The sequence below is a fragment of the Lontra canadensis genome, unplaced genomic scaffold (assembly GCF_010015895.1).
Source record: "Lontra canadensis isolate GAN:19392208 unplaced genomic scaffold, GSC_riverotter_1.0 scaffold155, whole genome shotgun sequence".
NCBI classification, from domain to species: Eukaryota; Metazoa; Chordata; class Mammalia; order Carnivora; family Mustelidae; genus Lontra; species Lontra canadensis.
Genome location: NW_022631149.1, coordinates 1,436,626 through 1,453,800, shown reverse-complemented (window position 1 = coordinate 1,453,800; position 17,175 = coordinate 1,436,626). Strand labels below are relative to the sequence as shown.

The following is a 17,175-nucleotide window of genomic DNA, read 5'->3' as shown; positions in this document are numbered from 1 at the left end:
TGACCAGCAAGTGACGGTATCATTTTGCCTATCTGAAGTTCCCATTTTTTTGTGGTTTTTATTGGCAATCATATCCCTAATGCTGAGAATCTGCATACCTGGGAATAATTATTTTTGTGTTCTCATCACCTTTTGCTTATCCATACTAGTCAGTGGGTTCCAAAGTGCAAATTACCCTTGCTCTGGGGGAAAGGATCCACCTTTCATGCTTCAGAAAGTCACTAATTCCTGCCACCCGAGGTGATTTGGGCACCTGGGAATGGACTGTAACCTCATTTATACGATGTAAACTTTTATGAGACGCCAACGTGCCACGCCTAAAATTGGATTGAAATGTATTTTTTTATTAAACTGCATTGGAAATGCAAGGTACTGAACGGAGTGAAACTGTGTATTTCAAAAGTCTCCTAATTTCATTTATTTTTCCTACTTCTTTTGTGTTGCAGTTCTGTTTTAGCTAGCTTTTTAATATAGAGCTGTTAAGGATACAAAGCAATTAAAATTTTTTGCCAGTTCCCATAAAGCAGATCAGATGCTTAAAATTGTTCGAATTCTTCCCGAGTAATCAATCTATGAAAATAGCCTTGTGTGTGTGCCATGACCTTAGAGCGTTCAGTGATGATATGTCTTACCTGGGCTGATATTTTATGCGGAGGAGTAATTATTTTAGTCTCATTTCAGCTTTTAAATAAAAGGATAATACAAGGAGTAGTCAGTTTTCTCTTAATCACCAGCCAACCTGTTAACGATTCAGTTGCGTCCGTGAAGTTTTCGTGACATATGTGAACACACACACTGAGAAAATTAAGAGAAAAGAGTTGAGTCCTTTGCCTGTGACCTGCTCGTGTGTTTGTATACACACAGGTACTTGTATGGTAGCCTTGTTTCCATGAGTTGTGCCTTGCATAATATTTGCTGATATGATTTTCCTGTTTTCACTTTTGACCAGTTATGAAAGCATCAGAAAGAAAGGTCCATCTTGCTGAAGATGGGCCTCTCCATCACTTGTCCTCTTTTCCTATTTTCCATTTTTGCTGCGTTGTCCTCTGTGCAGGGGAGACTTTTCTAGGCTCATTTTGACTCCAGGCAGAGCTAGGTTTTGCTGGGAGTAGGAGAATGGCCAAGGGAAACCGTGGCAAGCCATCATCATAGACGCCAGAAATTAACTGTGCCATGAGTTAAGTTTGGTGGAGATAAACCTGTTCCAATCCTCACGGAAGTGATTCCTTTCCTTGTATTGCCACATAAATAATGTGAAAATAACTCCACCCTAGGAATAATTGCCTTATTAAATTCCCTTCATTGGAAACAACTAACTTTTGAAGGAATCAAAATGTATTACAGTAATGAACCATGACTGTTTACATGAAAGAGAGATCTAGAGATCCCGTATAAGAGGTTTTCTGTTTGCCGTTCTGCTAGCAATATACCTTTCAAGAATCATGACTGAGAAGTGGGTTAAGGTGAACCACAATAGAATAACCCTCTGTTTTTCCAAAATTTCCATCTAGCCAGAATTTCATTTAGTATTTTTTTTTTTTTGAGAGGAAACATACATTTTTCAAGAAGAGAAAAGGAATTATTTTGGCCATAATCAAGTTTTAACATTGTTTCTTAGGGTAACTTCTGATTACTGATTTTGATACTTTTTAAGTTCTTCAATATTCAGTAAATATTTGTTGTCCACTTTTCTTTTTTTAATTTTAATTCCAATATAGTTGACATATAGTGTTATGTAAGTTTCAGGTGTAGAACATACTGAGTCAGGAATTCTGTACATTACTCAGTGTTCATCAAGATAAGTATACTCTTAATCCCCTTCACCTGTTTCCCCCATCCTCCCAACCACCTCCCTTCTGGTAACCATCTGTTTGTTCTCTGTAGTTAAGAATCTGTTTTTTGTTTTGTCTCTTTTTTTCTTTGTTCACTTGTTTTCTTTCTTAAATTCCACATATAAGTGAAATCATATGGTATTTGTCTTTCTGTGACTTACTTCACTTGCCATTATGCACTTTAGATCCATCCATGTTGTTGCAAATGGCAAAATTCCATTCTTTTTTATGACTGAATAATATTCCTCTGTGTGTGTGTGTGTGTGTGTGTGTGTGTGTGTGTGTGTGTGTGTGTCTACCACATCTTCTTTATCTGTTCATCTATTGGCAGACACTTGGGCTCCTTCCATAGTTTGGCTATTGTAAATAATGGTGTACTAAACATAGGGGTGCATGTATCCTTTCAAGCTGGTGTTTTCATATTCCTTGGGTAAATACCCAGTAGTGTAATTACTGGATCATAAGACAATTCTGTTTTTACTTTTCTGAGGAACCTCCATACTGTTTTCCACAGTGGCTACACCAATTTGCATTCCCACCCACAGTGCATGAGGGTTCCTTTTTACTCCGTGTCCTTGCCAACACTTATTTCTCCTGCTTTTGATTTTAGCCCATTCTGACAGGTGCGAGGTGATGTCTCATGGTGATTTTGATTTGCATTTCCCTGAGGATGAGTGATGATGAGCATCTTTTCATGTGTCTTTTGGCCATCTGAGTGCCTTATCTGGAGAAATGTCTGTTCCTGTCTTCTGCCCTGCCCATATTATAATCAGATTATTTGTGTCTTCTTGGTGTCATGTTGTATAAATTTCTATATATTTTGGATACTAATGCTTTTTTGGATATGTTATTTGCAAACATCTTCTCCCATTCTGAGGTTGTCTTTTTGTTTTGTTGACTGTTTCCTTTGCTGTGCAGGAGTTTTTATTTTGACATAGTCCCAATAGTTTATTTTTGCTTGTGTTTTCCCTTGCCTCAGGAGATATCTCTAGAAAAATGTTGCTACATTTGATGTCAGAGAAACTACTGCCTGTGCTCTCTTTCTAGAATTTGTATGATTTTAGGTCTCACTTTTAGGCCTTTAATCCATTTTGAGTTTACTTTTGTGTCTGGTGTATGAAAGTGGTCTAGTTTCATTCTTTTGCATGCAGCTGTCCAGTTCTCCCAACACCATTTGTTGAAGAGACTGTCATTTTCCCATTGCATGTTCTTGTTCCTTTGTCAAGGATTAATAGACTATATAATCATGGGTTTATTTCTGGGTTTTCGCTTATGTTCTCTTGAACTATGTATCTATTTTTGTGCCAGTACCGTACTACGTTGATTACTACAGCTTTGTAATATAACTTGAAGTCTGGACTTGTGATACCTCCAGCTTTGCTTTTCTTTTTCAAGATTGCTTTGGCTATTCAGGGTCTTTTGTGGTTCCATACATATTTTAGGATTGTTTGTTTTAGTTCTGTGAAAAATGCTATTGGTATTTTGATAGGGTTTTCAGTAAATGTGTAGATTGCTTTGGGTAGTATGGCCTTTTTAACAATATTTATTCTTGCAGTCCATGAACATAGAATATCTTTCCATTTGTTTATGTCATCTTCAATTTTTTGTCACCAATGTTTTATAGTTTTCAGAGTACAGGTCTTTTACCTCCTTGGTTAAGTTTATTTCTAGGTATTTTATCATTTTTGGTATAATTGTAAATGAGATTGTTTTCTTAATTTCTTATTTTGCTACTTCATTGTTAGTGTATAGAAATGCGATGGGTTTCCGTTTATTGATTTTGTATCCTGTGACCTTACTGAGTTCATTTATCAGTGCTAGTAGTGTTTTGGTAGAGTCTTTAGGGTTTTCTATATGTAATATCACATCATCTGCACATATTGATAGTTTTACTTCTTCCTTGCCAGTTTGGATGTCTTTTATTTCTTTTTCTTGTCTAATTGCTGTGGCTAGGACTTCAAGTACCATGTTGAATAAAAGTGTTGAGAATAGACATCCTTGTCTTGTTCTTGATCTCAGAGGAGAAGCTCTCCGTTTTTCCCCATTGAGTGTGTTGTTAGCTGTGGGTTTTTCATATATGGCCCTTATTATGCTTGAGGTCTGTTCCCACTAAAGATACTTTGTTGAGGGTTTTTATCACGAATGGATGTTATACTTTGTCAGATGCTTTTTTCTGCATCTGTTGAAAGGATTACAGGGTTTTTATCCTTTCTCTTATTGATGTGATGTAGATAATTTTCTTTTAGTTACCTTTCTATGGGACTAGGTAAAGGTGGTTTGTGAATTCTCTTTAGATTATTAATGTATTTAGATAAGAATTTTGATTGGCATCTATACGGACAGTAAAAAGCTTAGTTTACTCTTCTTCTAGAACAGGTATTTATGTTGTCCAGACTGGGAGTGTCATGAACTTGGTAGCATTTTAATTTTTCTTATTGGTTTAATAGGTCACTTTAGACAATTGTGTCGAAGTTGGTCGGATTGCCAACACCTACAATCTGACAGAAGTGGATAAATATGTCAACAGTTTTGTCTTGAAGAATTTTCCTGCATTGCTGAGCACTGGGGAGTTCTTGAAGCTCCCTTTTGAGCGTCTTGCCTTTGTGCTTTCCAGTAATAGCCTTAAGCACTGCACTGAACTTGAGCTCTTTAAGGCTACCTGTCGCTGGCTACGCCTAGAAGAGCCTCGGATGGACTTTGCTGCCAAATTAATGAAGAACATACGATTTCCACTGATGACACCGCAGGAGCTCATCAATTATGTGCAAACCGTGGATTTCATGAGAACTGACAATACCTGTGTGAATCTCCTTTTGGAAGCCAGCAATTACCAAATGATGCCATACATGCAGCCAGTGATGCAGTCAGACAGGACTGCCATTCGCTCTGACACCACTCATTTGGTCACACTCGGAGGAGTTCTGAGGCAGCAGCTGGTTGTCAGCAAGGAATTGCGCATGTATGATGAAAAGGCCCATGAATGGAAATCGTTAGCCCCCATGGATGCCCCACGGTACCAGCATGGCATTGCTGTCATTGGAAATTTCCTCTATGTCGTCGGCGGACAGAGCAATTATGACACAAAAGGAAAAACGGCAGTCGATACAGTCTTCAGATTTGATCCTCGCTACAATAAATGGATGCAGGTCGCATCTTTAAATGAAAAGCGCACCTTTTTCCACCTAAGTGCCCTCAAAGGATATCTGTACGCAGTCGGCGGGCGAAATGCAGCTGGTGAACTGCGTAAGTGTGTGCATTTATGTTAAACAGAGAGGCTAATTTCTTTACCCCCCAATTCTCATTAAATCATAAAATAAGCAGTTCTGGAAAATTAAAGACAAAAATGTAGCTAGGGTTTCATTTAAACTGTTCTGCTCAGGAAATATCAGAGACGATCTGTATGCCTAATCCGGATTTATATTTTTGGCCAGGGTACAAATGATATTTTAGGAATACATCAGTATGTTGCAGAATATTTTATTTGGCAGTGTGTATGGTTTTCATCTTGACAGTGTAACTACAAAGTATATTCTGCTCATTTAAATTCTAATAGAATCTTGGACAGAAGTCTGGCACGTTTCCTTATTTTCCATTTTTAAAAGCCCACATAGTATTTTACTGTCCAGGTTAAAATCCTTCCTTACAGAGGACTGTTATCGTTTCTTCTTTTACATAATCTTTTACCCTATCCTAGAACCTAGACGACATAGAAAGATAATTTTCTTTGTCAATTAAATGTACAAAGTTCAATATTATCCCAAATGTATTTACTGGGAGTAATGTGATCTGTATTAGTTTTAAAAATCATTCTCCCTTGGGGTGTCCAGGTGGCTCAGTCGGTTAAGCGTCTGACTCTTGATTTCGGCTCAGGTCATGATCTCCAGGTCACGAGATCGGGTCCTAGGTCAGGCTTCATGCTCATCACAGAGTCTGCTTGTCCCTCTCTCTCTGTTCTTCCCCTGTCCCCCCACCGACTCACACATTCTTGCTCTCTCTCTCTCTCAAATAAATAAATGAAAAATAAAATCTTTAAAAAAAAATCATTCTCTCAGTGAAATACCAAACAATTTTCTTCACCGTAAACTGTTCTGGTAAGCTTTATTAGATAGCCACTTTTTTGTCTCCCTAATCAAAGATTGGTCTCAAGTGCAGTTAACATAGAGCAGTACTTTGGCTACATAAATGAACTCTAATTTTGTTATTTTAGATGAAATTGGAATAAGATAGCTGTCCAAAAAGCAGTCAGGAAGACCGCATTTTCTGTCACGCCTTCCATATCTGTCATTACCATCATCGTTTGGCCTCTTTTTTTCACCACTCTTTTATTCTGCGATGAATAGAGTCCTTGTAGTTGACCAGTATTCCGGGCTCTGTAATGGTGGGGACGTGGAAAATATTGGCCTTGGCTCTGGATAAATTGAGAGTAATTATCAGAATCGTTTTCTTGGTAGCTTAATGGATTTAAGAACAAGCTATTTATTGGAGGCAAAAAGAACTGCTCTCAGCTCTAACGCTCTCCACCTGATCAAGCCCTTTCTTGTTAGGGGCATCTTAATGTTACTAATCTCTCCTACCTGCAATTTTTTTTCCCTTTATTGTCACAGTAATATTTTTCCCAAGACCGGGCTTTCGAAATGGTTGGACTTGGGGTCATCATCATGAACCACACAGATTGCCCGATCTATTGTAATAATCAGGCTGTTCAAAGCATCTGAGGCACCAGTACCCTTAGCGTCGAATTGTCATTTCAGGTCTCCTCACTCGACCCACACACATAATTTTCATGTTGTGATACTATTTTAAATTAGGGGATGTCTGGAAATATTCAGAAGCTGTAACTAGGGATTTGGCTCTTTCTTAGGAAAACCACTCGTAGGAGATCATCTCTGCAGGTTTACAAATGGTAGGTCGTCAGTCCTGACCGTGAGTGGCCATTTTAGACCCTCTTTCCTCAGGAGAAAGAGCAGTTTCTCAGTCGGTGCTTGCTTAGCGATATTATCCCCTCTAATTAATAGGTGGAACGAGGCCTTATTCTTCTGAGAATCTATCATCTTCAGGCCAAGGACGGTCATTACATAAAACCAAAGAAGCTAGAGGCTTTCTTTTGCTGAGCTCTTGCCATGTTAGACTCATTTGGGAACAAGAAGTAGACAACCCCGTTGGGCAGGCGGCTGCCTTCCTTGCTCATGACCTTCAGAAATCACACCCTCTATCTCTTATTAAAAATAGCCTTCTGCGTTTCAGTTTGAAAGTAAGAAGAAACAAGAGAAGCATGTTTCTCATGAGCTAGTCCTAATTCATAATAACTATTTGATTCTATTTAGGTTTTAACATCACAATCTCCCAGAGTTTAAACCTAAGGATAATGACTTACATAGTTTCAAAAATTATTACCCCTCCAGATGGTAAATAGAGGCCCATTTTTATCTAAATTTGTAAACTGCATGTTTCACAGATACATAGATGGTTGTAATAGACACAAGCCCTCAATACCAAGAAACAACTCTGATTCCATTTAAAGGCCAATGACATTTCTTTCCCTTTGAAATTACCTCCTGTCATCTACAAGTAAGTAAGTATGCTTTTGTAGAAAATGACTATTTGCCTTAAAATCAGTATACCCAGCAAAAGCCAGTCTGTCGTGAACATTTTAAGTTAAAATATATTGGAAGGGTTTGTTTTTTGGTTTGTTTGTTTGTTTTTAGAAAATCAGTTGATTGGCTTAAGTGCAGTGAAATCAGGCCACTCCACCTCCTTTGACTTTCTCCTATTTTAGACGTTCTTGGGAGCAAGAAGTAGACTGTTTTAAAACAGTCTCCTCACATTCTGTGCTGTTGACTTCTTCTGAATTCTCTTTATCAATAATGTTTCTCTCTGTATATGTGTCTCTTGCCCTTTCCAGTTTTCTTGGACCCATGGTTTTCGTTGAAGAGCAGATTTAGGTCCTAAAAAGACTCTTGCTTTTATTTCTGAATGTTCCAGCCAGAGGCTGGGTTTTTAACGTTTCTCCTGCTCCATAATTTTTTTTTTTTTATGGGAACGCCCTCCACACACACAAGAACATCTGTTATAGGGGCACCTGGGTGGCTTAGTCGTTGAATGTCTGCCTTCGGCTCAGGTCATGGTCCCAGGGTCCTGGGATCAAGCCCCGCATCGGGCTCTCCGCTCGGCGGGAAGCCTGCTTCTCCCTCTCCCACTCCCCCTGCTTGTGTTCCCTCTCTCGCTGTGTCTCTCTCTGTCCAGTAAATAAAATATATTCTTTAAAAATATTAAAAAAAAGAACATCTGTTATAGTAACTTCGCATTCCCATCTTAACTGATTACTTTGCCGTATTAATATGCCTGTGTAAACAAAGAAGGGGAGTGAAGGGGGTGGCAGGCAAAAGGGGATCAATGGGAGAATCATTTAACAATTTAACTATTCGGGGCCCCTGACCAGCTCAGTCGGTAGATGTGACTCTTGATCTCAGGGTTATAAGTTCAAGCCCCACGTTGGGTGTAGAGATTACTTAAAAGTAAAATCTTCTCTTAAAAAAATTAGTTAGGTTCATTTAGTACCAGTATGCTATTTATTCTGCGTGTATGCAATGACCATCTCCTAGATGTAATTCTGAAAAGAAAAGAGTGGCAACATTTGCAAGACGTTTTAGATGGTTGTAATGCATTTGGCCTTTTAAAAGCCCTTCTTGGAGTGTGTATGGATGAACCTATGCCCATAGTACAATGTGTGTGTGAGCCTGGTATATTGCTGCAGTAGAATTCCTTAGAAATGCTGCTTTCCTTTGACACCGGGTACAGTTGGAAACTACGTGAAGCTTAGAGGAGCTGTCACTTCAGTGGAAGAGGAGTCCGTTATTCCTGGCATCTTTCAAACTTCTGTCATTTAAGAAGTTGATCTTCCATTGAGGTTTTTCTATATTGAAGAGAAATATGACAGCTCAGATAGCTTTCATGTCGGTTAACTATTAATAAGTCAAGCTTCCGGAAAATGAGATAATGAAGTAACTTACAGAAAAACATGTTAGTTTTTCTTTTTCAAATAAATGTGCAGTAAAATGACTGAAATTTATCAACTGCCCCTATATCCCTTCATGGATTTGCAGTTTTCTTCATTAAGCACCAGTGGTTCCAGTGGTGATTCGGGGTTCATCCCTTGCCTACTCTCAAAAAGAACAAGTAAGGCCCACAACATCCCTTGGGACCAATTCTGGACTCCAGTAGAATCACCTGAGCAACTACGAATCTTTCATGATTGGTGTGAACTAAGCAACCTGCATGTAATTCTCAAATTGGAGAGGGTCTCTAACTGAAATTGCCATCACTGAAGGTGACTTTCTAGAATAAGGGTCAGTGAAATTCTGTAAAGGGCCAGAAAGTCCATATTTTCAGCGTCTTAGGCCATAGGATCTTGTCACAGCGAATTGCCTCTGCTGTCATATTGCAAAAGCAGCCACAGACGGTTTATAAACAAACGGGTGAGGCTGTGTTCCAATAAAGCTTTCTACAGGAAAACCAGCATTTGAATTCCACATGATTTTCATAAGTCACAAAACATTTTTCCTTTGATTTTTTTTCCCCCCAACTCTTTAAAAAAGGCAAAAAGCCATTCACATGTTTGGGGTGCCTGGGTGGCTCAGTGGGTTAAGCCTCTGCCTTCAGCTGAGGTTATGATCTCAGGGTCCTGGGATCGAGCCCCACATCAGGCTCTCTGCTCAGCAGGGAGCCTGCTTCCCTCTCTCTCTCTGCCTGCCTTTCTGCCTGCTTGTGATCTCTCTCTCTCTGTGAAATAAATAATAAAATCTTAAAAAAAAAAAGCCATTCACATGTTTATCTTGTGAGCCACACAGAAAGCAGATAGCATGCTGGATTTGGCTGATGGGCTGTAATTTGCCCAACCCTCTTCTAGACTTTCCTAATTAGTTCATTGCCATTCCTACCTCTCATAGACTATGACAGAAACACTGTTTTGTCCCTTGCATCATCCCTTGCCCCCTTCTCCTATCAAGGTTTTTGACACGAGCCTATATCCCATTGCCTTGAGAATATGGAAAATAAGGACTTGTGTGTGTATATACTTTTAATCAGATGTGTTCTATTTTAAAACTAAATACTCTTGATATGACTTAGAACAACAGTACTTGATGGAGATAGTCTAGAGGTTGAGAGTAGATATTTAATGATAGGAAAAGCTGAAGGATATGAATGATTTAGCTTGAAGAAGAAAAGTTGAGGGATGATGTACTATTACATAGTTTTTATATTATTGGTGGTTAATAGCCATCTTGCACTTAGGTTACTCCTGTATGAGAAAATATAGATGGATTCTTATAACCCCTATTAGGGGAAAAAATGCAATTAATTCACTGACAGAAGAACGGCATTATCTTTCTAAATGGGAAAATTTTAATAATCATAAAGAGTGAATAGCTATTCGAGTGCTAGCTCCACTCCAAAAGGAATAGGAGGAAACTAATGGAAACTCCATCAGAGTAGATTGAATTAGACATAAGGAGAGACTGTGACACTCTAGAAATTTCAAAGTTCAAGGCAGAATTTTTCCATTAAGGAAAGCATAGAACTATAGTAAAACCTGTCTTTGCCATCAGATACGTGGAAAAGATGATCTCTGGAAGTCTTTTAAAGCCCTTTCACTGATAGGATGTGTGATTAGACTACTTTTTTTTTTTTATCAGCTAAAACCCTACCATTAATTACTTTGCTGATGCCAAGTACCAATCAATATACTAGATCCTCTATAAGTGGGGAAAGAGAGAGAGAGATAATAATGTGCGTCTAGTAGGATTGTGCTTGTCAATTAAGTGAAAGTCGTGCTAAAGGCAAATGGAAATGAACATTAGAGAAGACGCCCAGTGAATACAAATGGCCAATACCGGTATCAATCAGTTTCAGCTTGCCATGAATTGTGACAATAGCTCTTGTTCGGGGGGGAAAGATTTTGCAGGATCTGGCTACTTAATGGAAGGATTTAGAAGAAATAGAGTTGGGAGGGGGAAAAAAGAAGAAGAAATAGAGTTGGTTAGGATCCAGGCCTAAAGCAATGAACAAAACCAACAAAGCAGATCAAAATGAGAACAGGAAAAGCCTTTGAGATGAGCCTGAAAATGTAAAGCTCAAGCCAGTGCAAAAGGACATCATTGAAGGGAAATGAGAAGTGGTATAATGTAGGAGCTGTTAGGCGAGAAATAAGTGCTCCACGTAGTCAATTTGGTGCAGAAATGAAATTACTGGATAGAGTAGAAAATGCATCTCTCATTCTCATGTTATTATTATTTTTTTAAAATCAGAAATCTTGTTCAAGGGATGATTCATCCGTTAGGCATTCCAGTGGCTTGATCAGATGGCCCCACTCAGTAGATTTCTGCTTCTGTTCCATCGCCTAAAACTACATCATATGGTCAACTCCAGGTTCAAGGGAACTTGAATGTTGAGTCTAGCAGGGCGCTTCTGTGTGCAGTGTCGTGGTTCTATTCCTAAGAAAAAAGCAGGGTTAGGGGAGACAAAAAATCAGGTTGCCGATAGTATAAACTTTTCAAGTCTACCTAGACTTTTTATGGCGTTTTTGTTTGTTTCTTCTTTAAAGTTTAATTTATTTAAGTAATCTCTATATTCCACGTGGGGCTCAAACTCACAACCCCAAGGTCAAGATGCACACACTCTTCTGACTGAGCCTGCCAGGTGCCCCGAGACTTTGTGTCTTTGACCAGAGTACTCGGAACAGCCCTATTTCTTTCTGCCTCTTAAAAAAGGATTATGTTTTCTATCTGTCGTTCTACTCTTGAGTTTATAACAGAATGATATTTAAATAGGTTGAGGTCACTTCTCCAAAATACTTTCTGTTAAAGATGATAAATTTATTACTGAAAGGAAGTGCCCCTATTAGAAATCTTCCTGTCATACCATGCTGCCAGTCATCTTCTAGTAGGAGCATGACTGGCTACAATGATATCAGCCTTAATGTAGAAATGTAGAAGAATTATTGCCAATGTCTATTGTGTAGTCCGGATGTGAAATAAAGCAAGAGGCAGCCAGAACATATGCCAAGCGGTGTGCATACATACATACATTCATTCTCAACTTCAGATTTTGCTTCCTGTTGATGAACCTTAGTTTCCTAGGTGGTGGATCAGAACTGACTTTTCTTCTTCCTTATGATTTTCTCATCTTCCCACATATTTATCTTTTTTAAAGATTTGGTTTGTTTATTTTTATGAGAGCAAGAGAGAGCACGAGCTGGGGGGAGGGAGAGGCAGACTCCCTGCTGAGCAGGGAGTCCGATGACGGGACTCGATCTCACGGCCCCAGGACCATGACGTGAGCTTCAGGCAGACACTTAACCAACTGAGCCACCCAGGCACCCTCATCTTCCCACATACTTAGAACAAGGAAATGGAAGGAATGTCAAATTACAAAGATGTAACAAGATACTATAAGAAAAGAAATTCTGGCAACTTCTGCAGTGACTGAGATGTGTTAGATTATCACATGAGCCTCTAGTCTAATGTAAAGTGTATTAATGGTTCATCTTAGTAATATAATCTCAATAAGTGAAAAAAGAGACCTCCCAAAGAGTATCTCATATCTGTAATAGATAGGGTTTCGTTGTTTAAATATTATTCTTTTACCTAAAGGGAAAAATAGCTCGTTGCTAAATTTGAAATTATAAATTATTTTTTTGTCTGTTCTTTTTTTTTCTTTTTTTTAAACAATAGCCACAGTGGAGTGTTACAATCCAAGAACAAATGAGTGGACCTATGTTGCCAAAATGAGTGAACCCCACTATGGCCATGCTGGGACTGTGTATGGAGGAGTCATGTATATTTCAGGTAAACCATTATAACACAGATGTGATTAATATAATACATACACTTTTAACTATGGCACCATCTTGCCTACAGTATTAGAAAGATAATCCAGAAAAAAAAGAATCCATAAAAAAGGATCATTAAAATATGATTTATGGTGATTTTAGAAGCTATATTGTACATGTGCATTTGCGTACAGATGCCTTTGGTATCCTAGGAGTTCATAAGACTAGCAGCAAACCAGTCATGCTATGAATACATAACTTGGAAGATACTGGAAAGCCTTCAGCTTTTCCAGCTTGCCTTTCGGTCTCCACACTCCGCACTCTAATAAACCCTGTACTCCAGCAACCCCCATTCATAGTCCCTATAGTGACACAATTCATTTTGAGCTTACATTTAGCCAAACTCTATGAGGAAATATATCATCATTTAACACATAAACTCTACTGTGTGTAAGCTTGTTCCTGACAATATACATAACGTGTAATAATGGTCACACCCTCATTTAATGCAACCAATAATAGGGGTTTCCCTTTTCCTCAGCATTATCAGGGGACTCGACTGTGGTGTCCTTGCGTGAATGATTCCATGCTGATTACCTATATATGTGTTGGCCACATGCGCATATATTTTTCTAATGACATTCTAAAATGGCTACCATTTGTTGCAGTAACAACTTTCATTCCCAGACTGTTGGTGTTGAAATAATCCTTCCATCAGATGCAAAAAGGAGTCTCATTTGAATGTAATCTTCACCTCCGCTATTGACATTTTACTTTGTTAGGCCGCTTCTTCTCATCTGGCCCTGACATGGTCTACTTTTGACACATTTTTCTCCTGAGAGCTTGCCGGTGCCAGGCCAGCAGTTACATTATTAGAAAGCAAAAGCATTAAGGTGATGGTGGTGGTCTGGGTCTCTGAACGCCGCTGCATTATGAAAGCTATAATCAGGAGGGATCAGCTAAAGGCCCTAAATGGGTGATTGACAGGTTTGGGGAGTTAAATTTATGAGCAACTATGGGGTGTCTTCTATTGAAAGAGCCATCCAGGAAATCATATGCTCCACTAATCAATGATTTACACCCTCTACCTATTTTATGTGTATAGCTGCTATGCCGTAATAATGAAAGCTCCAAATCCTTGGGGGGGATGACACAAAATTGTTCTCGTGACACTTTGCCATAGCTAGCGTGCATTTCACAAATGACCTCCCTGGCCAAGAATAGGATAGGACCAGAGTTGACTCTCAAACTGAAAAAAAAAAAAAAAGTAAAAAGCAGAGAGGAAACGGTGATTGCCGACTGGCCCCCAGATAGGAGCACTTTGATTGATATGACTGAAAATTTGTGTAGCTCTCTCGCCAATCTGCAGAACATAGAGTCCAGTACTTGCCTTGTAGACTGATTTCTGTGTGATCTCAGAACATGCTCTGTAGATGATACGGACTCAGTGGGTCAACAGCAGACTGCTAATGATCTACCAACTGTTCTCAGAAATGATCATAGATTGCTTACGTGTTCAGCATCTAGCTTCGTCCGTGCTGAGAGCAGATGACATTACCATCCTGCACCTACCCAACAGAAACTCGACAAAAACAAACAACGCTGAGTAGTCTCATATGCCGGGACATTTGGATAATACTGTCAACTTTTCCAAGCATTTTGATTGATTTGACTTCATAGTCTCAATGCTAATGAGATAACAGGAGTAGAGATTCTTAGATGGTTAAGTGCGGAAATGGACAACTGGAATTCAGATGCCTGAGCCCAGCGCTCAGCTGCCAGTGTGTGCCCACCCCAAAGCAGGAGCAGTACGTGATTCTGGGGGTGCCCGGGTGGCTCAGTCAGTTAAGCATCTGAGTTTGGCTTGCGTCATGATCACAGAGTCCTGGGATCAAGTCCCACATCAGGCTCTTTGGCTCAGCAAGAAGCCAGCTTCTCCCTCTGCTTGCTGCTCCCCTTATTTGTTCTCTCTCTCTGACAAATGAATAAAATTTTTTTTTTAAAGAAGTGCATGATGCTTTGGACCTGAGATTTATGGCAGACCCAGCTCTAAAAGTGGCCCAAATCTCTTTTCCTTTAGCAAAGCCTCTTAAATTCCACGGCTCTCTGCTTGAGAAAGTCCTTGTAATAACATAAGTTAGATTTTTGTTGTTGTTGTTTTCTTTAAGAAGCTGAGAGTGTGACCTTCTGGATTTTTTAAAAATTTTTTTAAGATTTTATTTATTTATTCGACAGAGAGAGATCACACGTAGGCAGAGAGGCAGGCAAAGAGAGTGAGAGGGAAGCAGGCTCCCTGCCGAGCAGAGAGCCGGAAGCGGGACTTGATCCCAGGACCCTGAGACCATGACCTGAGCCGAATCTAGGATAGAGAGCTTTTTATTGACTTTTGCATCTTTATCATAATCTGTTTACCCTCGTGCCTACCTTCATTCTCTAGGAGGAATCACTCATGACACTTTCCAAAAGGAGCTTATGTGCTTTGACCCGGATACCGACAAATGGATCCAGAAGGCGCCGATGACCACGGTCAGAGGCCTGCACTGCATGTGTACGGTGGGCGAGAGGCTCTACGTCATTGGCGGCAATCACTTCCGGGGCACAAGTGATTATGATGACGTCCTAAGCTGTGAATACTACTCACCTATCCTTGACCAGTGGACCCCAATTGCCGCCATGTTAAGAGGGCAGAGTGATGTCGGGGTCGCGGTCTTTGAAAATAAGATCTACGTGGTCGGTGGGTATTCCTGGAATAATCGCTGTATGGTGGAGATAGTGCAGAAATATGACCCCGACAAAGATGAGTGGCATAAGGTGTTTGATCTCCCAGAGTCCCTCGGTGGCATCCGAGCTTGTACACTCACGGTGTTCCCTCCTGAAGAAACCACACCATCACCTTCTAGAGAGTCCCCCCTTTCTGCACCTTAAGATCATCCCTGCCCCGCAACTAAGATGCTGTGGTCCTATCTTTGCAGCGTGTCATGAATTCTCTTCTTTTGCGCCCCCTTTAGTAGTGTATGTTAGGATTAGCCTCCAGTAATTGATACAGATATTGGAAAAAAAAAAAAGACAACATTGATGTTATTTGTGCTGTTTGTTTGGCTTAGAGTGTTTATAAAGTGGTAACAAAACCATTCTGGAAATGTATCCCATTGAAGCTGATGTTTAACATATAAAAACAAAACAAAACAAAAAAAAAAAACACAAAAAAACACACAAAAAAAAACACACAAAAAAAATCAACCCAAGATATTGTCTATAAAATGTTTCTTCAGTACTTTTTCGATGCTGTGTATTGGGTGTAAGGTATTTGTCATCTTACATTAGAAAGCCCAGTGAACCAACTCGAAGGTGGATTGTAGTAAGTGTACAACTGTGCTAACTCGGCTTCAAAGTAAAAAGTTTTCCTTTCATCGTTGACTGTGAGATGTCGAAGGGAGGCAGCTTGCTCCAACAGGAAACAATAGACAAAAGGTTGCCAACTCGCATGAGCTACCTCCCTCTTTTCATAAAGTATTTTTGACATACCTGTCAACCCACCTATCTGCGTGGGCGCATTGAAAACATATGAAGTTTCTTAGACACACAGGAGAAATAATAACTGAAATTCACCAATATTAATAATAATAATAAAAAAAGAAACAGCATGACCCCTCTGCTTAGAAACAAGAGTTCGGGGTTTCTAAAGTGTGTATAAATACATACACACACGTACATTGAGCAGACACAAAATTTTAAAAATGGAATGGCACGTCAAATAAACATGAATGATCTTTTTAAATTTCTACCAAAAAGCAGCTTCCGTTAAAATGGGAATTCAGTAGCACACACGGAGACTCCTACTGAATTTAGGTGGACAAGGGCTAGAAATGTTGAGCAACTAAATTTGTCACTTGACCAAATTTTTCCTTCCGAAACTATAATCTACGCCTTCTCCTTTGCTGTTGAGGTAACTTGCGTATTATCCGTGTTCTGTATACTCTCAATTCATAAGGTTATTTAGCACAAAGTGTAGCAGCCTCCCCTGGGGAGCTGCTTTTGCTCAGTGATTTCAACTTCCATGTTTTATCTCTTTTTGTTCAATAAAAAAGCATTTAATGTCATTTTGGTCTGAGGCATCCTATTACTGTCTGATTTGACTCGCATTAATTTTTTTTTTGGTGTGGGGGGGTGGGCAACATTCAAATGATCAGAACTGAGAGCACCGAACAGTTTGGATTACTATTAATGACTTTTATTCAAGGAAATACAATCATTTGGCCAGGCCTAACCTCATCGGTCGAAACTCAGTGCTGGTTTTCTCTGTGGAGTTAGACATGTGGAAACGCTAAGAGAAGTTACATTTCTGAGGTCAAGGTTCCCTGATCTTCGAGAAGATCTATCTTGTCTAGTGAGAAGACGTTCTGTGAAATGACCTAAGAGATTTGTTCTTGACCTCGGATTGTAAGGGAATAATGTTTTGGGGAAAGGTGGTATGAGGGTTCTGTTAGGGCCTTGTGCTAGATATTCCTGCCTTTA

The 17,175-nt window shown here is 39.5% G+C and overlaps 1 protein-coding gene across 6 annotated transcripts in view; it reads left to right on the top strand.

The window, feature by feature from the left end:
- KLHL13 (kelch like family member 13) overlaps window positions 1-16,760 on the top strand; it is a 195,448-nt gene extending 178,688 nt beyond the window's left edge. For all 6 annotated transcript variants that reach the window (XM_032844761.1, XM_032844762.1, XM_032844757.1 and 3 more), the window contains 3 exons: window positions 4,280-5,075; window positions 12,563-12,676; window positions 15,098-16,760. In XM_032844761.1, the coding sequence (XP_032700652.1) occupies window positions 4,280-5,075; window positions 12,563-12,676; window positions 15,098-15,585 (1,398 nt within the window). In that variant the 3' untranslated portion in view covers window positions 15,586-16,760. The remainder of the gene's footprint in view (window positions 1-4,279; window positions 5,076-12,562; window positions 12,677-15,097) is intronic.
- The last annotated feature ends 415 nt before the right edge of the window (window positions 16,761-17,175 follow it).